We start from the raw sequence: 26525 nt of genomic DNA on the forward strand, positions 1-26525 counted from the left end.
ATTTCTCTCTCTCTTTATTTATGGTTATAAGTGCATAGAAACATTTTGCAAGGATCATAGACAAATTGAAAATCATAGGTACCTCTGAGAGGAAGAAAATTCATACATGTATTGTTTGCATAATTAAAAATAAAGTTTAAAGAATTATTTTTAAAAGGAAACAAAGTGAGTGTACACCACTCATTTTAAAACTTCAGAGCTGCAAAAAAGGACAAAGTAGTATCTGGAGGGAGGCAAGGAAGTTAGAGGTGACTTTTGGAGAACGGGAGAGATAATGAGGACTTTAATGGAGGCAGAAGCTTCAAGGATTGAGAGAAGGGGGCAACTCTGAGAGAAAAAATCCACAAGATTTAGTAAACAAATTGATGCAGGGAATCTTGTTTATTTATTCAATATTCAATTTATTCAATATACATCATCTACTGTGTGCCAGGTACAGTTTCAGATGCTAGGGATATAAAAAATTTGCACAGTGATAATCAGTAAATGTATTTATTTAATAACATTGCTGAGTAAAGTGTATTAGTTGCTCAGTCATGTCTGATCGTGTGTGTGTGACCCCATGGACTGTAGCCATCAGGTTTCTCTGAGCATGGGATTTTCCAGGCAAGAACACTGGAGTGGGTAGCCACTCCCTTCTCCAGAGGATCTTCCCAACTCAGGGATCAAACCATGCTCTCCTGCATTGCAGGTGGATTCTTTACCATCTGAGGCACCAGGGAAGCCCCTAACTTTTCTAAAGGACGCTCTAAACATATCTGAAAATACAAAAAATGTTTCAGAAAATAAGGATCCAAACTGATTTGGAAATTTTTATGGTGAAAATATTCAATTTATTCCAAACATGGTAAAACTTCAAATTAAAGAAAGGAAAATCTAAAACTGGTTTGCTAACTTAGGAAAAAGACAGTGTGTTTGAATTCATGAATATGTACCAATTTTTAATTAGCAATTGTTTATTATTAATGAAATATGGTTAATTATAAAATTTTGAAATTACATTAAACATAAAATCCAGAAAAGCCAACCTTCCCTACCATCTGGAAGCAATCATTCTTATTATTAATGTATTCCCTTCTAGTTTTATGTACTGTTTCATAATTTTGATTATACTAGAGTTAAAATGTGGCAATCTAATTTTCACATCTACAGCATTTGTATTTCTTGTGTTATTACATTTTAATAAAATATTCACATTTATTTATACTAATTATATATTTTTTTAAAATCACTAGTTAAATTACTGGAAGATTTTTTTATTTCTATTAGTCATTTTTCTGGGGATCTCAATTCCAAACACTTAATTTCTGCTACTTCCAAACTGACACTTTGAAGTTGACAGAGTGACAAAAGTACAGAAATATACAATGATTTTAAGTATTAGTTTCTCTGACTGTTAACCTAACAGGTCTGTGTCTATTTCATTAGTTCAAGACCTCTTGATTTGTAACTGATTTTATACCCAGACTCACACACTCCATGGGTTCTCATGTCACCCACATTTCTGTTCTTGGAAGAGTAGGGGTTGGGGGGGTCTCCTCATCTATGGGAGAATGAACCACTAGAACACCAAATCATCTCACTAAGAAACAATGATCACTACTGCTTGTAGGGAACAAAATGAGGAAGAGGAAAAGATTTTAATTCTTCATCTTTCATTCTTTTGTTTGCAAGTAAACGTCTTACACTCTTTAACAACAGTAGAATAAATCCTTCCCTTTGATTATTTGTGTAATTCTATATAATTTGCTGATTTTGCATTATAATTATAATTCAATAATTATAAAATTCAGAGAGTGGTACAGGTAGCTGAAGGGAGAAACCCAACTGTGCAACGAAAGTGTCACAGACACAGAAACAACACTGTACTTAATTTAAAAACCACAAGATGAAAAAAAAAAAAAAACCCACAAGATGGAAGTCTGGAGAAGATAATATGACCCTGGGAAGTTGTAACACTATATTTTGGTTTCTCCACCTCATTTAATTCTATATTGACTATAAATTAAGTCTGTACATTTAATCTGTAACTAATTAATTGTCCACTGAACAATTTACAGTAAAATTTCACGAGTGTGTGTCCTTTTGCAGGGCGGGGCAGGGTGGGGGGATTCCCTAATAGTTCAGTTGGTAAAGAATCCACCTGCAATGCAGGAGATCCTGGTTGGATTCCTGGGTCAGGAGGATCCGCTGGAGAAGGGATAAGCTGCCCACTCCAGTATTCTTGGGCTTCCCCTGAGGCTCAGATGGTAAAGAATCCACCTGCAATGTGGGAGACCTGGGTTTGATCCCTGGGTTGGGAAGATTCCCTGGAGAAGGGAAAGGTTACCCACTCCAGTATTCTGGCCTGGAGAATTCCATGGACTGTAAAGTCCATGGGGTCACAGGGGAAGCTGAAGTTCCAATACTTTGACCACCTGATGTGAAGAGCCAGCTCATTGGAAAAGACCCTGATACTCTGAAAGATTGAAGGCAAAAGGAAAAGATAAGATGAGGATAAGATGAGCAGAGCATAAGATGGCTAGATAGCATCACTGACTCAATGGATGTGAATTTGAGCAAATTCCAGGAGACAGAGGAGGACAGAGGAGCCTGGTGTGCTACAGTCCATGGGGTCACAAAGAGTCAGAGACAACATAGCAACTAAACAACAACATAGATCCCCTGGAAATAATCATTTTATTATTAATAAAGATTTATTATTTTTTATATCTAACAGTTACTGAGCATTTAGTGTGAGACAGGCAGTGTTTTAAGTGCTTGACAAATTATTCAATTAATCCTCCCAATGATCCTATAAGATAGACACTTATTGCTTTAGTTTGTTAAAGAAGATACCAAAAGATTAGATAACTTGCCCAGGTTCACACAGATTTTAAGGGATAGGATTCCTTCCCCCAGCAAAGGAAAAAAATCAGATTTGCTTCATATCCCCAATTTCCGAAGTGTCATAAGTTAGAAAAAGAATTAAAATATTACTTATATTATACTTTATACCTTGCCAAATTTATTCTATGTCTTGAATCCTATAAAGAAGCCGTTATGATCCCCATTTTGTGGGTAAGAAATTAAGATTCATTACTAAAGTTCATAATGGCAGACACAGTAGTAGAAAAAATTACTTATTAATGAAAGTCTTTATGTTGAAAACAAAATGTGAAAGTAAAAATCTCATTTGTCACTCTAAAATAAAAAATGGTTAAGCATTTAGTAAAATACAAATAAAACTCAAACATCTATAGTTTCAAGATTTTACAATGAAAATCTTATGTTGAAAATATTTTCCAGAATATAAAAGTAACTGGAACAATTGCTTCAATGTCTATATAATGTTGTTCTTTTAGCATTAACATTGCAAAGTAATTTTAGATTCTAAATATGTGAATAGTTAACCCATACCACTGTCACACACTTTATTACTAGTCTTCTCTCTAGATATCCAGAAAATTTTAAAATCCTTGATTACGCTCCCTTTGTAATGAGGATCTTTTAAAAATACCTCTTCTTAAATTGAGGTTGTTGTTCAGTTGCTAAGTCGTGCCCGACTCTTTGCGACCTCATGGATTACAGCATGCCAGGTTTTCCTATCCTTAACTATCTCCCTAAGTTTGCTCAAACTCATGTCTATTGAGTCAGTGATGCCATCCAACCATCTCATCCCCTGTCTCCTCCTTCTCCTCCTGCGCTCAATTTTCCCAGCATTGGGAGAAGTGTGTCTATGGCCTGCATCACCCATGCGGTGGTTCTGAAGTTATCCCTGAAGGGCTTACCTTTGAGTTTATTGTGCTCAGAGTCCGCTGGGAAGAGGGAATCTGGAAAGAGCTTGGGGAAGGTGAGTCCTGCATACTTGGGCCGATTCTCCACATAGTTTCTTACGGTGGGTTGCAATTTCTTCATGAACTCTGGACATGGTGTTCCTAGTTGCTCAATAACCTTATTCCACTGGTCAATATCTGAGAATTGAATAGTTAAGGGCAAAAACAAGTGCAGGACACCAGCTCTTGCCTTTCACTAGTTGGGAGACTAACTGCTTCTCAGAACTCTGAACAGTCAATAACACAAAAGAAGTTCTAAAAAAACAACAACGGACAAACATATAAAATCAGATTGTCAGGCAGTGAATCCTCTTGGAATTTTAAATTCACTTTGAGAACACATACACTTTTGAGGAATTAGCATTACTTAACAAAATATGATATTATGAAAGAGTCTTTGGGTTGTGTCAATGGAAAGGTATTTAAATAACACAAAAATTTCTTTTATTGAGTTAAACTTCTATATAGCCATGTAGTTCAGAAGAGAAAAATTATAATGATATATAATAATATTATCATGAAATTATTCCATTTATTTTCTAAAAAGACAGATGAATAAATATTTTATAAGATTCATCTATATTTTTCTCAAATTCTTTATAAGATTCGTTTTTCCTCTTGTTCTCTACAAAATGGGAAATTTCCTCATCTGTTAATTTTTTCGACTCATACACATTACAAATAGAATCAGTATGATAATAACTTATTAACTCTTCATCAAAGACTTAAAAGATTCTGTTTATCAAAGCAGTTGCAGTTTCATACCCATTTTCTTACTTCTGATAATAGTGCCTTATATCCTGAATATTGTAATATTCAATGAAATATGAAGGTAAACATAGGATGTTCAATTCAGGACAGATTTCATCCAAATGCCTGTGTTTCAAAAGCATGTTAAACATGGGGAATTTTATAAGAAAAGCATTACCTCTCTATGAAAACTAATACTTCCAAAACTGGGGGTCTTTGACATGCATACCCACTGATTGAGATTGTCTTTTTCATCTTTCATAGATATTTGATATGTTAGAGCTTGGGAACAATAAATACCATGCATGAAAACTCTGAATAGTCAACTGGAAGAAGTTGATTTCAAATAGATTTCCTTGCCATGTGTCAATGAAAGACAGAGGCCTTAGAAATTCTCAAATCCAATACCATAGGCAGTGTTGTCTCCAATGTTGCTAATTCTATAACTCTGTCTTAGGTATAAAGTTAATTCATTTCTGCTAATGCAATTTGTGACAGTTCAGGGAATGTTAGTATAATATTATTTAATTAAGATTTGTAAAATCGTTACCCCTAGTTTTTCTATAGCATTGGACTAAAAATGATGGACAGTCCTGACAAAATTAACTCTATTTAACAAAAATAAATATATAATACAATGTAGATAGGTGACTGAACAAAGGTAAAACCAAGCTAATCTGCAAATGCTCTTCTATTTCTCTTATAATCTAGCTGAATAAAATTTAAATTATATATCCTCTCAGTTACTAGGATGAAAAAATGTAGGATTGTGTAATATCAAGAAATGAAGTAAGAGTGGGGAAAACTGAAGAATATTCCTTTACAAAATGACAGAAATAACTAAACAAGAACATCTCTCAATAAAAACTCATCTCAGTTACCATGTGTATGAGAATATATAGTAGTAAATGAGAATCATTAGGAATAAAGTAAAAAAATGCAAAAGATTAGAGTTAAAAGTTATTCAGACAAAAACTTATGTTAGTACTATCGATAATAGGTAAGCTAGATTTACTTAGATATATTTTAAATAGAAAACATTAATACAGTTAAATAAACCTCAATGCTTACACTGTAAATTATGAAAAGAGATCTACTTTTTAATACTGTTCAGTTATCACGTCCTAACAAGACATAATTTAATCAGTGATCAAACTTCTAGAGAATTCTAAAGATTTGATCAGGGCAGAGAAGTTATCAGATTTTCTGTAAAGGAATCTTCTAACAAAGTTAGCAAAATACTCCCAATACACTAGTATAATTATATTTAGCTACAGTATGGTGGCTCAGATGGTAAATAATTTGCTTATAATGCAGGAGGCCCAGGTTTGATCTGTGGTTAAGAAGATCCCCTGGAGAAGGGAATGGCTACCCACTCTGGTATTCTTACCTGGAGAATTACACAAACAGAAGAGCCTGACAGGTTACAGTCCATGGGGTCACAAAGAGTCAGATACTACTGAGTAACAAACACTTGATACAGTTATTTAATTAAAAAGTGAATTGCTTTTATTCTTTCATATGGAAACATAGAGGATGTAATTTCTGCCTTGCTATCCTTGTCATTTAGCTATTTACATTAATTAAGATAAAGGCATATTGTGAAATTTTAAATACTATCTACACATTATATAATAAAGAAGGATGATAATGGCAAAAATAAAAATAAATAAATAAATAAAGTAACATTTCCAAAACAATTGCATGGCCTTTTTACAATAAACTTTCAGAAAAAGTGAAAGTCACTTAATCTTGTCTGACTTTTTGCAACCCCATGGACGATATAGTCCATGGAATTCTCCAGGCCAGAATACTGGAGTGGATAGCCGTTCCCTTCTCCAGAAGATCTTCCCAACCCAGGGATTGAACCCATGTCTCCCACATTGCAGGCAGATTCTTTACCAGCCGAGCCACCAGGGAAGTTTAAGGAGAGTCAAACGTCCTGGAATTAATTAAACAAGAACTATTAAAATATTTATTATTAAAAGTTATAATTAAAGTCTCTAGAAGCATTCAGCACATCTTCCTACCTTAGATTGCTCTTTAGATGAAATACTGTTATGGTCCTTGATGTAATGGTTTACCAAAAAGAAACACTAATCTTTATTATTGGCATTGAAATACTTGATTGTTCTAACTGTAAATATGTGGTATAGTGATCTTTAAAAGTGTGTGCCCTTTATTTTAACCAATCCATTTCAAGCTCTTTCTTCCCCAAAACATGACTAGTACATTTAAGCACTAAGTACACGTTTTACAGGTGTTCACAGGGTTACATCATTAACAACTATGTACTTAGTTAACCATGTGAGTTTTCTCTATAATCATAATTAAACAAATACAATCCAATACTAGAAATAATATCTCCTGGCTCTAAATCCAGGTCTTGTTCCAAGGGTTCCAATAGAAAAAAGACCAAGTCTGGAACTGATGTAGTAAATATTACTTTAATTTTGCCATAAAATTGATCGTAAGTTTGTCACAGGCAATCCCTCTTAAAGAATGCTTCTGAAACTGCTTTCTTAATCTATTAGGCCAACTTATTCACATAAAACAACTAATTTTATTAATATTTAAATAGAAAATAAGGTGATATATTTTAAAAGAACTTTTTAATCATCAGATTTCCACAATGATTATACTTTTAAAAATACAGAAAATATTAACTAGGTTTTTTATGATTATGTGTTAATTTAAAATAGTAAATATTTGTTAAAAGAATGACCAAAATTACTTTTGTAAAACAATTTCTTTGTTTTAGGACACTAATAGTTCATCGTTTTTCTACTATGTGAGTACCTATAGATTCCAGCATGTGCAGTCATCGAAAAAGCAAAACATATATATTTTTGATCTACTAGTTCAGAAATCATCATACAACATAATTATCAAATGTATTTAATAAAAATTTTAAAATTTCATCTAGTAGGAATTATTTGACAATATTCTCATCTAGTTCTAAATTCACTACACTAAAAAGTATGTTTTTTTAAATAGAGTATGATAAGATAATGTACAACTATTGACTACTACTAATGTCTTCAATAAGTAGTATTGTAATAGATGAAAGAAACAAAGTATGGATTGTAAAAGTGATTATTTGAAATCCTAAGTTTGGAAATCATTCCAGCTAATGTTTGTCAGTTAGCCAAGAACTTACATTTAATGTCCTTCTTTTACATTAACTTCCTTGGTTGAGAAACTTTCTGAAATATATAACAAACTGCCTTGAGCCTAATGTATGAATAATGCCTTAATATTTTCTGAAAATTTGGGGTCATAATTTATACCATGTACATTTAAGCTTTCAGAGGCTACCAAGTGGGATCAAGTGGCTTCCCTGGTGACTCAAATGGTAAAGCATCTGCCTGCAATGCGGGAGACGCGGGTTCAATCCCTGGGCTGGGAAGATCCCCTGGAGAAGGAAACGGCAGCCCACTCCAGCACCCTTGGCTGGAAAATCCCATGGACAGAGGAGGCTGGTAGGCGACAGTCCATGGGGTTGCAAAAAGTCAGATGTGACTTAGCGACTTCACTTTTTCTTTCAAGTGGGATCATAAAGAGTTGTTAGTGGCTTCATTCTTCTATGCCCTTTGAATTATTTTATCTCCATTTTGTTTTTCCATTGATTACTTTTTCTTATGATGAATATGGTTTCCAGAGTTGACATCTTTGTGAATTCAGATTTGCTTTTTACTCTGCTGTAAGCCTTATATTCAGTATTCTGTGCAAAAATGTTGACATCTCTTCACAACCTAAAGAATATCAGTGTCTGTCCCCAAATTCTTAACTATGTTTTTAAAGATAATATTGTATAAGAGTACTGTCTTTAGAAAAGTTCCAGGAGTGACTACTTTTTCTTGCAAGACAAGCAGCTACCTGGTTGGCACTGTATTGTGTATTATTGGGTGGCTTTATGTTAGCCCTTCAACGAATGTGCATTAGGAGGTGGAGGTATGCATGCCACGTGTTAGGCATCATGATAAAAAACTGCAGTTTCCAAACTGAATATTCATAACTTAGGGAACTTATAAAAATATAGATCACTCCCCTCTCCCCATTGATCTACAAGATTCTGAATGCATATGTTTGAGATGATATCATTAAGAAACATCACAGTAATTGCAATCCAGGTGGCCCCTGGTATATTTGAGAAATACTGACAATATCTTGTGAAAAAATAAGTCCAGATCTAAGAATAAAGTACTAACCTGTTTCAGTTTTATGACACAGATTAGTTTAGGGTCAATTTCACCAAAATACTATTCCACACCTTTTGCTATGGAAAACTTAGGGGTTGTTCACATGGAAACATGACAAGGAAAGAAAAATCCTAATATTTGTTCCCTTTCCGCATGTCGCTTTCCCGAAAAGACCATGAGAAATTATGATAAGTGTCACACATAGCTCTATGCAGAGAAAAAGGGGTTCTACTCATGAATACCTATAGAAGGACTGAAATTACATGTTGCCATCATAAAAATACAGGTTGATATCATGTTATATGGAGTGCTATTCATAGGAAGCATAAAAGCTATTCAATATAAGTTCAAACTATTTCACTATTTTTCAGTAATTACTCCATAATTTTCTATGATAAAATTTTTCTCAAAGAACTCTCACTTCTGAGGACATTGTAAAATTCAGGCTAGAAATATATCTATATTCATATGACAAAGGTCTGGATTCAGATTTTCATGGTTTTGTCTTGAGTTTTTTGTTACTTTAAAGACATTTTTACTTTTTTTCATTTGAAAAGTGTTATTTTCATCTTGATAGTCCCCCTCAAATTCTAGAAATATGAATAAGTGACAATGAAAAATTATAACTAACATCTGTTTTCATTATAAATGAGCACAGGAAGGGGAAATATTATAAGCTAATAACACTTTGAAAAAGTCAAAGCTGACAGTTTGATTAAAAGGCTATTTGTCAATCACTGGAAGCTGATTGCTCATGGAATACTGTGGAACAAGAAATATCCAGAGGCTGATATTTGAAGCATGATATAATATGCATCTCAGCATAATCTATTTCATCTAATAAATCTATTTATCATTGTAGTCTATATTTATTTACAAAGCAAAAAATATTGAAGAGACATTTCACATATAAGCAAATTCAATATATGTTAATATGTATCACAATGTAGAATTTTCATTAAACTATTGAGGGTTAATCCTTAGGGCTACTCATTTGTACAGGTCCCTTGCAAAATTCTATGCCTAGTTTTGTATTTGTAATATTAATGTTTTCTTTACGTAACAGCTTCCTCCAACTGCATTATATTCTGGCCTCATGAGGACTAGATCTGACTCTACCTGCATTTTGAAACTGAAAGATGTCTTGGAAATCATTTAAATTGACATCTGTATTTTATAGCTGAAAAATGTTGAGATGTTTTAAAATTGGTAAGTAAAATGACTTTAAGCAAAGTAGCTGATACAAACAGCTCCCAACACTAAAAGAAATACAAAATTCTATTTAACAGTCTGGTAACTCTCTACTCTGTTCTGTGAAAACCTCTCTGAAAGATTACACTCATTTCTGGATATAACACTATGTAAGAAAAAGGTTTAGAAGGGACAATGAAGTTTATATGAGGTAAAGAAAATATGCTATATGAGGCATACTTGACAAAACCTTTTATGTTTCAATTCAAAAAGAAAGGAGAAAATCCCTGCCTCCTCCATCCTAGCACTTTGATCCCTCTTTTCCCTTAGTTGTTAACACCTTCTAGTATACCATGCATTTACTTTAAATTTCATGATGACAAGGATTTTTATCAGTTTTCTTTACATGTGTATCCCTAGGTATAAGCACATAGAAAGTGCTCAAAATATTTGTTGAATAAATAAATGTCTATTTTATGTTCAATTAGAGTTTTTCAAGGAGATAACTTGAAGAATAGGGAGATAAAGTATTCAAAGAAACAACAATTGAGAAATTCCAGGAACTGGAGAAAGGTTGAAATTTAAGTAACAAAGGGAATTCTGAGAGGTAAATAAAAAGAAATTGAGACCTAGTCACATGGGAGAGAAACAGCAACTAACCAAAGATCAAGAAAAAAAATTCCTAAATGAAAGAAGGGATAAAAGACAGAGTATGTGCAAAGATGACTATCACACTGACAGCTAATTATTCAACATTAATATTAAAAAGAAAAAGCCAGTGGAAAAACACTTCTAAAATGCTGAAAGAAATAACTCTCAATCTAAAATTCTATATCCAACAAAACTATCTTTCTAGTAGGGAATACAATCAGAAAACAGCTTTATCATCAAAGACTTCTAAAGAACTTCTAAAGGATGTACTTCAGAAGGAAAGAAAATAATTCCAAAGTAAATGGTCAAATTGCAAGAAATACTGATAAGCCAAGAAAATTATAATCATAAGGGTAAATCTAAACAAACTCTTTACATAACCAAATGATAATGTCAATTTATGAGGTTCAAAGAAAAAAACTAAAATACTGAGCATAGATAGCATATTTAAATTGGTACAGTAATGATCTAAATTATTAGTATGTGGTAGGATCCTTGTGTATTCAGGAGAGAGATAAAAGTTATCTGAATTAAAACAGAAATTCTCCACAAACTGAACTATAGATTCAATACAATTCCAAAATAAATGCAACTAGGGATCATTTTATAGAAGTTAGCAAGCCAATTCTAAAATACTTGAGGCAAAGCAATGGCTCATTAATAGCTAAGGTACTTCAGAAGAAGACAAAGAAGGAAGATATTTATCTTATCTGATATGTGTGTAGTATACACTTGTATTCATTAAGAAAGGGTAGTTGTGGTATAGAGATAGACAAAAAAAAAAAAACCACCTCATAATGAAACAGAATACAGAGCCAAGAATCTAACACCCTTTCCCCCTAAATGTGAAAACTTATGACAAAGACAGCATTATAGAACAATGAAGAAAGAATTAGCTATTCTTCCTCAGTCAGTAACTGGAAATGAAATTCCTCTTTCACACCATACACAAAAATCATTTCCAAGTGAACTAGAAGCTTAAATATAAAAGATTAAACTTTAAAATATTCACACCAAAACTAAAAGAAAATATAATGCATCAAAGGATTCTTAAGAATGACATATAAATAAATGAACTATAAAAAAGCAAATTTCAAAATCAATATAAAATAAAATGGCAAAATATTCTAAATAAGGGAAAGCATATTTTCAACACATAAAATAGACAAAGGTACCACAATAAATAAAGAATTCTTACAAATTAGTTTTTAAAAATACAATTAAAAAAAATTTGTAGTAGAAAACAAAAGATATATAACCAGGAGGAAATACTAAGGCCAGTAAATAGGAAAAATGCTTGCAAAGAAAATATAAATCAAAGCTCCAGTGAATAGGATTTTACATCCAAGAGATTGCTAACAAATTTAAACACAAATCTGATGATATCAAGAGTGGGTTTGGATGTGGAGTAGACAGTTATTTATATATATATATACTGTTACTCTGGAAATCAATCTGATGTTATCAACACACAGTCAAGCTTAAAATGAGCACACCTATGAGTTCTGGTGTGACTTCCCAGATGGTTCAGTGGTAAAGAATCCACCTGCCAAGTAGGAGACTCAGGTTCAATTCCTGGGTGGAAAAGATCACCTGGAGAAGGAAATGGCAATCTACTCATTGCTGCCTGGAAAATCCTACAGAGCGGCATGGTACATGGCTCAGCAACTAAAAAACAATGATCCCAGGCATTCATCATTAAGGATCTTGTCCATGTGCTCCTAGAAACATATATTCATTGTTTATAAAAGTAAAAACAAAAACTCAATATATTCCAAAGTCTATTTATAGATGGACAGATTTATTGTATTAATAGAACATTCATATACAGGACTGCTATACAGCAATGAAAATGAATGAACTATTTCTGATGTATCAACATGGATAAATCTTAAAAATATAATGCTAAATTCAAAAAAAGCTTGCTGTCTAAAAAAAAAAGCAAGTCACGAAATAATAGCACAATATGTAAAATGGATAAAATTAAATGGAAGGAAAGTTATGACCAACCTAGACAGCTTATTAAAAAGCAGAGACATTACTTTGCCAACAAAGGTCTGTCTTGTCAATGCTATGGTTTTTCCTGTGGTCATGTATGGATGTGAGAGTTGGACTGTGAAGAAAGCTGAGAGCCAAAGAATTAATGCTTTTGAACTGTGGTGTTGGAGAAGACTCTTGAGAGTCCCTTGGACTGCAAGGAGATCCAACCAGTCCATCCTAAAGGAGATCAATCCTGGGTGTTCATTGGAAAGACTGATGCTAAAGCTGAAACTCCAATACTCTGGCCACCTCATGTGAAGAGTTGACTCACTGCAAAAGACCCTGATCTCTTGGGAGGGATTGGGGGCAGGAGGAGAAGGGGATGACAGAGGATAAAATGGCTGGATGGCATCACCGACTTGATGGACGTGAGTCTGCGTGAACTCCAGGAACTGGTGATGGACAGGGAGGCCTGGCATGCTGTGGTTCATGGGGTTGCAGAGTTGGACAAGACTGAACAACTGAACTGAACTGAAATGATATGTTGTTTAGGGATAAATATGCATGTGATAAAAATATAAGGAAAGTCCAAGAGATTTTAAAAACATGCCTTTAGGAATGGGGTGACCTCTGGGGAAGAGAGGATATAACTGACCAGGAGCACACACAAAAAGTTCATAGGTATTGATAATGTTCTAGTTTTATAACCTGAGTGGTAATATATGTGTGTTCATTTTATTGATCTTTTCAAAAGCTATGAATTTAATATTCTTCTAATTCACTTGCATAATATATCTTATAATTTCAAAGTAAAAGTGTCTGCCAGAGTGAAGTTCATTAGGAGACCTCCTAATAGAAAAGTATCTCAGTAGTTGAATTCTGATTTTTCTGTAGAAAGTTAAATACATTTGATTTGAATAAAAATTTAATTAAAATATATCAAAATACAGCTACTAATAAAGGGTTTCCCTGGTGACTCAGACAGTAAAAAATCCACCTCCAATGCAGGAAACCTGGGTTCAATCCCTGGGCTGAGAAGATGCCCTAGAGAAGGATATGGCAACACACTGCAGTATTCTTGCCTGGAAAATCCCATGGACAGCGGAGCCTGGTGGGCTACAGTTCATGGGGTCGCAAAAAATCAGGCACGACTATGTGACTAAGCACACAACACAAAAATATAGCTATGAATAAAGTAGCATAAAAATGCATTAAATTTTAAGAACTGCTTTTGGTTATCTAAATTTCTCAAGGCTTAAAATAATGTGAATTTGTTTAGGTATAAAAAATAAAGGGTATAAGACCGTATTTTTAAGTTTTGTTGTTATTTTATGTATTAAGAAGACATGTATAGCTCATATTGCACTGACTTTTATCAATCATTTATTTTGAGAATGTCTTCATATAAATGATATGTTAAATAAAAATAATATGACTGCTTATAATGTATTGTATAGATGTATACTACACACACTATATATCTAGTAGATTAAATATAATTTTATTGCCACTTTCAGATGTCATGTTTAATAATAGGGCATTTCAAAAAATAAGTAATCTGTCTTGTATTTTAAGAGTTTAACATTATAATAATGAGTGTTCATAATTTGTTTGCCTGAAAAATTCTGATTTGAAATTACCAACATGTTTGAAATTATGAAAAGACCACATCTGACATTCAGAGGAGATGCTTTAGTTAATAATTACCATTTGCCTTTCCCAAAATTTACAAATATATCCCTATACAAGAGCTCCATAAATAACCAAAAATAAAAATACCAAGCTCAAGTATTGAAAGGACAGTCTGAGACTTTTTAACATTAGCAGCAACCCAAAGGTTTACTTATAAGGGATTTTGGTATCAAGTTAAGAAATGATAACCAAGCAACTTAAAAAAAAAAATGGATTCTAAGAAATGTTCATCTGTTTTAATAACTCAGTTGTAGAAATCTGATTTTTTTTTCAATCTGAAGGAATTCAGTTTTTATCATGCTAACATACTTTTAAAGAGTATTAACATAAACATGAATGCAGTAAATTTATAGATACTATTTAGCAAAATGTATATGCAGAAGACAATTCTGCAAAACAGGCATAAATTTTTTAGAAATAAATGCGTGTCATATAAAACTAAAAAAATATTTTTAGTAAGAATAGAGTTAAAAGTAGTGTAGTTTTATTTTTAACTAAATTAAGCATTTCATGTTAGGCTTCTTATCCACAAAAACTGAGTGCCTAATTCAGTCAGTTTGTAAATTTGTCCACTAATACAGAGAATATATGCATGCACTTAATATATGTTACATATTAATCTTCAAAGTAAATGGCTAATTACATGGTTAGGCTACAATATTATTAATTAGATTTACTTTATACATTAAAACCCCATTATTATAGGCTCAATTTTGTTTTTGAATGGTGATCATTTATGATCATTTTATCTTTAGTATGATAATGACATAATATTTTTGTGACATAATATTTTTTGAGTAGGATACTTAACTGACTAAATAAAATAAGTTATTACAAACCCATACACTAAATCACACTCTCCATATTTTTTTTAATATTGCAAAGCCTATAGAACATTTACTTGCTAATTATTAGCTGCGTAAGAGATCACTTTTACTTAACCAAGTGATATACATTTGTTTTCTTTGGATATTTCATATAATCATTATTAATTAATGAGGTTTTAATCATTGTACTTGTTGATAATGTGGAGAGAATAAAAGCAGTAATGGCATTATTATTACTAGACATTAAGGAAATGAGAAAAAATTATTTTAGAAGATCATTTTTAAAAGGAAATTCATATGAATGTTCTCTGAATATGTGTTAATAATAAACTGATTGCATTTATGAGTGAACATAAATTTAACTGATAAAAGATTTCCATGCCAAATGAATATTTCTTATGGTATAAAAGCATAAATCTTTAGTCTAAAACTTAAAGATTTTGTCATTTATTATCTAGCTATGGATATAACTGACACAACTGAGCGACTAACACTTTCACAACAAAAAACAGTAAAACCTAATAGAGTATATCATTGTTATTAGCTTCATAAGACTGAATTAAGGCAGATCTTTTGATAGTAATTGAATGTTTCATATGTGTTACAATATTATCTACATACAATCTTGCTAGGAGACAAGGTTAATCTACCATGATGCCAGCTGGTAAATATTTAACATTGGAGTTTCATAGAACCCCTCTAAGGGCAGTGAGGATATACCATCAATAGTATTATACTGGAGACCTAATGGAATTGATTGAAAACATTACCCATAGAGACCCCTGGCTTCTAAGAAGGATACGATCAGTGCCAGGAAACAGCACTGCACCTTTTATCATTTCTCCCATGATGCACCCTACTGACCACATGTCAACTGAAAACAAAAATGAAATGAAGATAAACAAGAAGACAGGAATAGAACAGCAAATAAACAAAAACACTTCACTACCCAGGCCTTGGAGCAATGGTCTGACCTTTTGCTGACTGGATAACAGCGCTTTAAAACACTTAAGAGTGCTTTAAAACAGTGGGGTGGGAAGAACACAAGAATGTCAGGGCCCTTTCTGCTATGCAACTGAACTAACCATGCCATTCAATGCCACCTAATGTATGATAATATTACTTTGCAATTATAATGCAATGATTAATTTAGATTCTGATTTAAAAGGTCTGATTTGCATTCATCTCCTAGAATCCTACTGATTTGTATTGTAAATTATTCTAGATTGTGTTAATGTGGGAAACATGCAAATTGGTTTCTCTTTCATTCTTTTGTATACCATACTTGGAGAAAGAAAAAAAAGAAAGATTGAGCTGCCTGCAACCTCAGAAGAAAGGGTTTCTTTTATAAAACACACTTACTGTTATTTATAAATATGAATAAATTTCCGGAAGTGAAATGCCAGTTCAACAATGAGTGTTTTCGAATAGGCTGGTTCAGTTTCATTGACTCCCACCAAAGAAGTATGTTTTTAAACAGGAAGCTTTGTCTTAGTCTCATAAAAACAATTGCTTTCTAACTGTCCTTGGTTACTCACGTGTTGCTACTGAAAACTCAGAAAGAAAGATAGGTCATTCTTATGAGGAAAATTAACCTTGAAGAATAAGGGAAGTTGAGGGGGAACAAATAGGGAAAGACATTAAGATAGCACACTAGAATTTTGCTCCACTTATTCTTCCAATTATATATTGTAATCTGGCAGTGACCTTACAGATTTCCTCGAGATTCTTTCCCAGGTGAAGGTCTCACTCAGGTTAAATGCAAAGTTTAACCAAATATCTAAACAGAGTTATCACTGCAAAGAAACGGTTATAGCTATGAAGGTGACAAGCATACCCAGAGAAGCAAATTTGTCTTGCTTCCATTTTAGGAAAGCAAGTGACATGCAAAAAGATCAGGAAAAGATAGAGCAAACAGTTGTGCATCCCTTTATTATTAATACATTTGGAATTCAAGATAATATGTCTCACAAGAGGTTGGTATTGTGAGCACTTTGATTAAAGGGCAAAAAAATTCTCTTAAACAAAATTTGCTTTTGAATTGCAAATATTCTTATCATCAAAGTGACCAGTCTAAGTTGTTATTTACCATGTATCTATTTTTTAGAGATATTGTGGGAGAGATAGATTTTTTTTAAAAAAAGAGAGAGAGCTAAAGGCTCAGTAAGCAAGGTTTTCTCTTGCCTGCATCAATTTAAACATTTGGAAAAAGGTTATTTCTGCCCCAAACCTATCTGCTAGTTAAAAACCATCTATTTCTTTATTTATGTAATGAAAAAATGTCTCTTTTATGTTATCTCTGCAGATATTCATTTTTTTTTCTGCTGCAGAACCAGTGCCATTGCTTTCTAACCGTATGTGTGTGTGTTAGTCACTTGGTCATGTACAACTTTTCATGACCCCATGGACTGTAGCCTGCCAGGCTCCTCTGTCCATGGGATTCTCCAGGCAAGAATACCGGAGTGGGTTGCCATTTCCTCCTCCAGCAGATCTTCCTGACCCAGGAATCAAACTCAGATCTTCTGTGTTGTGTCTGTCTGAGCCACCAGGGAAGCCTTCTAAATGTATCAACTTGGCCAAGTTACTGACTCTCTCTTTTCATCCTCTAAAACATGGATGGCATTTATCATGTAAAAATTTTTTGACTTAAAAGGATTATGCCTGGTAAAGATCCTTCCATATTGCCTGGCATATAGTAAGTTATCAATAAATGTTTGTTATGTATCATGTATTATATATATATTAGAATTAAATATACATAGAGAAGGCTTATTCATTTAATATTTATATACTATTATACTATATCTTATATTAATATCATAATTAAGAAATTTTTCCAATGAGGGAAGTATACCACTCACTGGGCAATCCTTTTCACTGTTGAAACCACTTTGAAAGGCACTCCACGTATTAAATCACAGTTAACTCCATGGAATTTCTCTCCATTATCTAAATCGGAATTATCTTGTTCTCTAATACAAATAATAATCTTAAAATAGAATCTGTGACCCCTGACCACTCTTGCAAAACTGACAAATTTTCCTCTTGCAGACTAGAATCCCTTGTGTTTTCTTCTCCCTCACCTAACGCTGTTAAACAGCAACGACAGTACCAACAGATGCCCTACAGGAAGTCTCAGTCCTGGGGTTACTTCAGTCTCACTTGGCTCTAGATAGTTGTTGGTTTAATAACTACTGTGTCTCCCAGTTCTCACTTATGCAGCTCTGCAAGATACAGATATTCTAAAGTAAAAGCAGAACATTTTTGGAAATATATCTTCATGATAGAAGCTACAGTTGTAGACTTAATAGATCACAAAGCCTTTGTGTGAAAATAATGCAGAGATACAAACTCAAGACCTGAACTCCTGATGAAAATACTGAATTCCACTTGCTTTATTTAATGTACCTTTTCGGAGTTATAATACCCTGGAAACCTCTCCAAATTCCAGTTTCCATTTAACTGTCCTCACAATTCACTATTCCTATAGACTCTCCATGCTTATGCCACAGAAATGCTAAGCCTTGGCCTTTTGGCTAAGATCAAGTGGTGGCTCAGACAGAAAGCGTCTGTCTACAATGTGGGAGACCTGAGTTCGATCCCTGGGTCGGGAAGTTCCCTGGAGAAGGAAACGGCAACCCACTCCAGTACTCTTGCCTAGAAAGTCCCATGGACGGAGGAGCCTGGTGTCCATGGGGTTGCAAAGAGTTGGACACGACTGAGCGATTTCACTTTTTTTTTTTTATGCCTGGCCTGGAAACTAAATTGGTAAAGAATCTACCTGCAATGCAGGAGACCACCTGCAAGGCAGCAGACCCAGGTTCAGGGATCAATCCCTGGGTCAGGAAGATCCCTGGAAGAGGAAATGGCAACCGACTCTAGTATTCTTGTCTGGGAAATCCCATGGACAGAGGAGCCTGGTGGGTTAGAGTACGTGGGGTTGCAAGAGTCGGCCGTGACTTAATGACTAAACCACCACCACCATTACAAATTACAAAAAGGGGAGTAGATGCATATGAGTTTATATAGATTTTTATTACTCAAGACAGGATGAAATCTCAAGAGAATATCATTGCAACAGCCACCAGCGAGGGATTTTATTAATTAGTCATCATAACTAAAACAAGAAATAGGGAATAAAAGAATTTGGTACTAGATCTTTTTAAATCCTTTGGGGATGAGGGGTAATAGCCCTCCCTCAACTAATACATCTATATGCTTATCAAGATAAGACTGGATTATTTTATGAAAATTTCAAGATATTCCAATGAATACCAACTGTGCATAGACCTTAGAAGAAACTGGCAAATTCAATCACAGTTGGAAACTGGATTTTGTTGCTCTCTGAGACAGTCTGATATGGTATGTGAGTCTCCATAAGATTTTTGTACACTAATGCCATCCAGGCAGAATTCTAGTTCCTTCCATGATTCTGATCATTACCTTCCTCTCATCATCAGTATTTCCAGAGAAAGCAGATTCATTTGCAATTGTGGCACACAGAAACTGATTTACTTTCCTTAAAAGGAATGTTTAGTAAGTTTTGATGTTACTAAAATATGGTTATCAGTTTTCTAAGGGAGAAAATCTCACGTGTATCATTTGTCAGGCATTAGATTATGCTAAATTATCATTTTTCTACTCTAGTCAAGAGATAGAAATAAAATAATATAGGTCATAACAGTTTAAATCTAAATTGTTGTTCTTGTTGTTTAGTCATGTCTGATTCTTTTGTGACCCCATGGGCTGTAGCCTGTCAGGCTCCCTTGTCCATGGGCTTTCCCAGGCAAGAATACTGGCATGGGTTTCCATTTCCTTCTCAAGGGGATCTTCCTGACCTGGGGATCATATCTGCATCTCCTGCATTTGCAGGCAATTCTTTACCACTGATCTACCAGGGAAGCCTCTAGTGAAGAAAATGGCAACCCACTCCAGTATTTTTGCCTGGGAAAGCCCATATACAGAGAAGCCTGGTGGGCTATAGTCCATGGGGTTGCAAAGAGTAAGACATGACTTAACAACAAGGTTGTGTCAGTTTAAATCTAAATATAGAGAGCACTTTATTGCTACTCCCACACCCCAGTGGCTTGATTTGTGATTTATGATGAAATATTTTTTGGACTATATGGAATATTTTTGGACTTTTTTTTTTCAGCTTCTATCCAGCAACCTGACAAATGTTTCCTGTCTAGGAGATTATGCGGTTCTGGTAACACAATTATGAGACCACACTGCTTTTCTCTTTAACCTAATTATATCTTCATTTAGCATAGGATTCAGACAATGGGTTTTGATAAATCTTTCAACAAGCACTTCAAAGTACAATAGAAGATTTAATATGGTTTTCTAAAATCAGAACACCATTTCTTTAAAATGTTTGCTTTAAAAGTTCAAAATTTAATTAGATATTTTACAAAAACACATTGTTTTAAACTTTAGTGCAAAGATAGAATTATGAAAAACTACCAATATGTATAAATAAACTGTGAATGTACCTATTTTGCACCTGTGGATCTAACTAAGAAAAATAAAAAACATTCATGGAACACAATGCTAAATATTCTAGTTCCAGGAAACAGAGGAAGATTTTTCTCCTTGGATCTAGCTATTCAACTTGTTTTTCTTCCTTTATAACTCCTATGGCATCATATTAATTTTTAATGTTTTTTTATAGATGTTATACCATTGATTTTCTTTTTTAATGAAACAGAATAAAATCCATTGAAACTTACTATAAAGAGGAAAAAGTTTAGCTTTATGTTAAATTATAAATAAAACTGTAGACTAATAATTTTCAAAATACTCTGTCATAAAAAGGCTTAAGTCATTTTTTAATGCACCAAAATATTTTAAATTGTCATCTTTAAAATCTCTATAATTCTGCAGTGTATATAAATGAGGAATCTGAAGAAATCCTAATGCTGAAAAAATATTTTTTTTCTTTAAACTTTTCATGTTTTGATGAACACAGAGTAAATTCTTGGTTCTGAATGTTTCACATTATCACCAAATTAAATACAAGTTCCCTGAAGATTGGGGTAATTATCCTCATTTCATTTTACACATCAACTTGCAGAAGTGCTTCAGTAACTGACGAACTACTCATTTTCTTTCCTTTTACTGTCTAATTCACATATAATTTTGGTTTCTCATCACTTGAGAATTTTTTTTCTAGGCAGTCTTTTGGTTATTTCTATTTTTTAATAGTTTATCTAATTCAATTTGAAGGTTATATTTGGGCTAAGGTGCCCCTAAACTAATTCCATGCCATAAAAATTGGAGTTCTTTGTATTTTAAAGTTATTTACAGATATATGTATGTTTGTAAGGGGCTTCCCAGGTGGCACTAGTGGTAAAGAATGCACCTACCAATGCAGGAAATATGAGGGACACCAGTTCAATCCCTGGGTCAGGATGATCCCCTCAAGGAGGTATGGCAACCCACTCCAGTATTCTTGCCTGGAGAATTCCATGGACTGAGGAGATTGGTGGGCTACAGTCCATAGAGTCGCAAAGAGTCAGACATGACTGAAGCAACTTAGCACACAAAACATGTATGTTTGTAAACATCTAAACATCTAATGATGATATAATATATATATACTATATTATATATATATATAATATCATCACAGCAATTCTGTAAGGCTGGCAAAGGAGGTATTATACAAAATACATTGAAACTCCTAGGAGATCATTTATGACTAAAATGAAGAGGACCAGAGCCAGTTCTTGGAACCATTATGCTCTGGAGTCTCATCTGACTGCTGAAGGGAGAGAGTCCCACAATAAGTTATCATTATTCATGCATTTCGTCCTAAGAGCCAATCAGGCTAAGGGCAGTTGGAATGGAATAGCACAGTAATGACTAAGGAATCTGTTTGGTTGTTATAGTTTTACTCTGTCAATTAGTTCAGTTTATTTTTAAAGACCTTCCAGTACTCTGTATACAGAACTGTAGAGGGATAAGGAAAAGCAATATGCTTTTAAACCTTTCTATATCTATTTCTCTCCTCTTTCACTTTCATCAAGAGGCTTTTTAGTTCCTCTTCACTTTCTGCCATAAGGGTGGTGTCATGTGCATATCTGAGGTTATTGAGATTTCTCCCAGCAATCTTGATTCCAGCTTGTGCTTCCTCCAGCCCAGCGTTTCCCATGATGTACTCTGCATAGAAGTTAAATAAGCAGGCTCACAATATACAGCCTTGACGTACTCCTTTTCCTACTTGCAACCAGTCTGTTGTTCCATGTCCAGTTCTAACTGTTGCTTCCTGACCTGCATATAGGTTTGTCAAGAGGCAGGTCAGGTGGTCTGGTATTCTCATCTCTTTCAGAATTGTCCACAGGTTATTGTGATCCACACAGTCAAAGGCTTTGGCATAGTCAATAAAGCAGAAATAGATGTTTTTCTGGAACTCTGTTGCTTTATCAATGATCCAGTGGATGTTGGCAATTTGATCTCTGGTTCCTCTGCCTTTTCTAAAACCAGCTTGAACATCTGTAAGTTCACATTATGACCTAACTAGATAGCATATTCAAAAGCAGAGACATTACTTTGCCAACAAAGGTCCATCTAGTCAAGGCTATGGTTTCTCCAGTGGTCATGTATGGATGTGAGAGTTGGACTGTAAAGAAGGCTGAGCGCCAAAGAATTGATACTTTTGAACTGTGGTGTTGGAGAAGACTCTTGAGAGTCCCTTGGACTGCAAGGAGATCCAACCAGTCAATCCTAAAGAGATCAGTCTGGGGTGTTCATTGGAAGGACTGATGCTAAAGCTGAAACTCCAATACTTTGGCCACCTCATGCAAAGAGTTGACTCATTGGAAAAGACTCTGATGCTGGGAGGGACTGGGGCCAGGAGGAGAAGGGGATGACAGAGGATGAGATGGCTGGATGGCATCACCGACTCGATAGACATGAGTCTGAGTGAACTCTGGGAGTTGGTGATGGACAGGGAGGCCTGGCATGCTGCAATTCATGGGGTTGCAGAGTCGGAATGACTGAGTGACTGAACTGAACTGCACTGATATCTATTTCTGGGGGATAGGGGCTCCTGGGGGAAATGGCAGTCCTGGTGGAGCTATGTGCACAGTCACCCAAATGCTTCTCTCCAAGTCATCGAGGTCCATCACCTCAATTTATTTTTTCCTGTTCTACCACCAAAGCTGGTTCGCTGTGTCCTCCCTTACTTTCTGCCCCCTCTCAATATACCCTTCTGACCTTCTTTTATCCCATTTATGCCTTATCCTGCCCTCTAGTACAGTGGTTCTCAACCTTACTGGCACCAGGGACTGGTTTCATGGGAGACCATTTTTCCATGGACCTGGGATGGGGAGGAGGATGGTTTCAGGATGATTCAAGCACATTACATTTATTATGCACTTTATTTCTATTATTATTACACTAACTCCACCTGAGATCATCAGGCTTTAGATCCTGGAGGTTTGAGACCCCCCCACTCTAGAATACTCTGAAAGTGAAAGTGAAAGTGAAGTCGCTCAGTCATGTCTGACTCTTTGCGACCCTGTGGACTGTAGCCCACCAGGCTCCTCTGTCCATGGGATGCTCCAGGCAAGAATACTGGAGTGGGTTGCCATTTCCTTCTCCAGAGGATCTTCCTGACCCAGGGATCGAACCCAGGTCTCCTGCATTGCAGGCAGACGCTTTACCCTCTGAGCCACCAGGGAAGCCCCTAGAATACTCTGGCCTCCTCTAAATTTCCTGGGAGAAGAATTTTCCTCTTAACTCTGTTCTTCTTCCATCTGTTCAGATCATATCAGAATCTTCAGCTTACTCAGATTTTCTTAAAGTAGTAAAGGGAAGTGTATTAACAAATTCACATTGAAAAATATTCTCTTAAGCAAATACAAAGAAAAAGAAGTTAAATCTTATTTTTTCAAATGTCTGTGATTATTGGCAATTTGTTTATGAATGTGAAGAATGACTATTTTTAAACCCTGACTATAAAGTATGTATTGTTTGAGATAATGTTATATTACTGTAATATTAGGTAGAAGACTCAGACTATAACAAAATTTATTAGTTGCAAAAGATTATTAGGAAATAAGCAAAGTTATTTCAAAGAGGGAAGAAGGATTAAAAGTATCTATCTGTACTAGATGGATATAATAATCCACAATCTCCAATTTTTGTTCACCTTACCTTGATTATCCCTAATTTTCATTTCTTCAAGCTTAGAAAGATGTGATATTTAGTTAATCTGAGGATATTTTCTTTATTTCTTCAAATATATAATATTTTGGTAAATCATTCCCTCTTCCTTAATAACCTGTTTTCTTGGGAAGGTTATATATATACTCTTTTCTTTCTAACTGAAATTGCTCATGTCCTCAGAAGGAAAGGCAAGAAACAGTGTTTTAGCAGCTCAACTGTCCGCTTTAATCAGAAATAATATGCCTGAGGTCTAGAAGTTTCAAATGAATATGGTGTGCCTATTTATATTATTCCCCAGATCCAGAGAACTCTAGCCAGAGCTCAAAATAAAGGAATATCACCTGACCTTGTTCAAAAAAGGTGCAACCATTTGAAGTAGAATAGAAATAAAAAGGTAGAAAGAGCATATCTATTAAAAATGGATAACCAACAAGGTCCTTCTGTATAACAGAGGGAACTCTGCTCAGTGTTATGTGGCAGCCTGGATGGGAGGGGAGTTTGGTGGAGAATGGACACATGTGTATGTATGGCTGAGTCCCATTTTTTCAGAACAGTCCCACCTGAAACAATCACAACATTGTTAATCAGCTGTACTCCAACACAAAATAAAAAGTTAGTTAAAAGAAGATGCAGGTTTAAGGAAAGAACTGATATTAGAGTATATATAAACTATACTGATATTATATGAGACTTTGGTAATCAAAAAAATACCATGCCCTGGTTGGGCTATGGAAGGAGTCAGTGACTAGATAGTTCTTTAAAAAAAAAAAAAAAAAAACAGACAAACAAACTTCCAAGAAAGTATCATAAAACTGCTGTACTATAAGCTATTATTAAAAGAAACAAGATCTTAATGAAATGTAGTCTTTGATGCCTCATATGATGCATATGTAAAGAAAATAGAAAATAAGTGACTTGGCATATTTATTGTTCTCTAACTTGAAATTCATCATAGACTGAAGAATTATTAGTAATACTATTATTATGTCAACCTATATGCAGGTTTTAATCAAAAAACCACAAACGAAAATTGAGTATATAATAGTGCATGTTTATATAATTAAGAAACTATTTACACAATAAAAACAAATACTTTCTAAATGTTTCCTTGGATACTACAAAAGCTAGCAAACTAATGAATGGAAAAGTAAATATGTATGTATGTATTTTGCCAACACTTTAATTTAATCATCAAGAAACTACCTTGTGATATCATCTGGGTCATGTCAATAGTCAAGAAACCCACACAATGTTCCTCAAAGTGAAAAAACAATTTTAACACAGGGAAATAGCTAAAACTTCAGTTGTGAATGGTAATTTACTAAGAGCTCCCAATTTTTCAAGGTGTTTTAATATTTTCACTTAGAATACAGAGTTTTTTAAAAGGAACATTAAAAAGTTTTGTTCAGAGAGAATAACTTTGATTATGATGACAGAGTACTATAACATCATTTTTCAGCCTCAGAGAAATTCACCGGAAATCACTCTGAATAATTCTAAATGAATTATTCACTTAGACTGTTTTTTTGTTTTGTCTGTGAAGAATCTTGGAAGTAGTCAAGGTATAAATTAGCATATACTAGACTTTGACAGTACTTTGGCCACCTCATGCGAAGAGTTGACTCATTGGAAAAGACTCTGATGCTGGGAGGGATTGGGGGCAGGAGGAGAAGGAGAAGCCAGAGGATGAGATGGCTTGATGGCATCATCAACACAATGGACATGGGTTTGAGTGAACTCCAGGAGTTGGTGATGGACAGGGAGGCCTGCCATGCTGCAATTCATGGGGTCGCAAAGAGTTGGACCCGATTGAGAGACTGAACTGAACTGAACTGAAACTTTGATATTACTTCCAGTAAATGCTGAAATCATTTCATTATGCTAAAATATTGATATGAGTCTTCTCCCCATAAATAAGCTCCATCAGCCCCCAAACTTGTGTCTGATCATCATGGTCTAGTGAAGTTACTTCAGTGTTCTGATCCCTTTATTACTGGTAGTAAGCTCTAATTACAAAATGATAATAATTTCATGTAAAGATTAATGAAACAATTTCACCCAAAAACACAGAGTGTATATTATCCATTGTTCAATAAGGATTTCTATGGTTTAGTTTAATTTTTAAATATGGTCACGACTGGCATTAAATTATAATTTTAATTATAGGAAGATGAACTAATTTCAACATATTTCATGTGGAAATCATTTACCCATATTTAAGTAAAATTTAACTTAAGCAAGAC

At 34.3% G+C, this 26525-nt stretch overlaps 1 protein-coding gene across 3 annotated transcripts in view; it reads right to left on the reverse strand.

The window, feature by feature from the left end:
• The window catches only part of MAPK10 (mitogen-activated protein kinase 10), a 187993-nt gene that overhangs the window by 69119 nt on the left and 92349 nt on the right, over positions 1-26525 (reverse strand). Inside the window, exons 7-8 of one of the 3 annotated variants that reach the window (XM_068974910.1) lie at positions 15911-15982; positions 3771-3953 (exon numbers count right to left, since the gene is read on the reverse strand). In XM_068974910.1, coding sequence (XP_068831011.1) covers positions 3771-3953; positions 15911-15982 — 255 coding nt within the window. The remainder of the gene's footprint in view (positions 1-3770; positions 3954-15910; positions 15983-26525) is intronic. The other 2 variants (XM_068974909.1, XM_068974911.1) reach the window with 2 other exon arrangements.

Source organism: Capricornis sumatraensis, chromosome 7 (assembly GCF_032405125.1).
Source record: "Capricornis sumatraensis isolate serow.1 chromosome 7, serow.2, whole genome shotgun sequence".
In the NCBI taxonomy this organism is placed as follows: domain Eukaryota; kingdom Metazoa; phylum Chordata; class Mammalia; order Artiodactyla; family Bovidae; genus Capricornis; species Capricornis sumatraensis.